At 60.4% G+C, this 240-nt stretch overlaps 1 protein-coding gene across 1 annotated transcript in view; it reads left to right on the forward strand.

Moving 5' to 3' along the window:
* Window positions 1-5: 5 nt before the first annotated feature.
* Window positions 6-240, forward strand: part of SCLY (selenocysteine lyase) — a gene marked incomplete at its 5' end in the record, with an annotated part of 3,507 nt that continues 3,272 nt past the window's right edge. Inside the window, 2 exons of the mRNA XM_009867304.1 lie at window positions 6-17; window positions 151-237. Coding sequence (XP_009865606.1) covers window positions 6-17; window positions 151-237 — 99 coding nt within the window. The remainder of the gene's footprint in view (window positions 18-150; window positions 238-240) is intronic.

Raw genomic sequence — 240 nt, forward strand, 5'->3', positions numbered from 1 at the left:
CTTCAGGGGGCACAGAGGTGGGAGCAGTGATCCCCCTTCCCAGGCTCCCCTGCCTGCCATCTCCTCTCAGATGGCAATGAAGAGGGTGGGAATGAAGGGCACTGTGTTCCCTCTGGGCCTTCATTTTCCCCTCTGCCTTCCCCTCTTCAGGCAAACAACATGGTGATCCACACCGCCTGCAGGCACTTCCATGAAAGCCAGGCCAGGCCAGGTGACAGCCGGGAGATGCCGCACATCGTG

The sequence above is a fragment of the Apaloderma vittatum genome, unplaced genomic scaffold (genome assembly GCF_000703405.1).
Source record: "Apaloderma vittatum isolate BGI_N311 unplaced genomic scaffold, ASM70340v1 scaffold38083, whole genome shotgun sequence".
NCBI lineage: Eukaryota > Metazoa > Chordata > Aves > Trogoniformes > Trogonidae > Apaloderma > Apaloderma vittatum.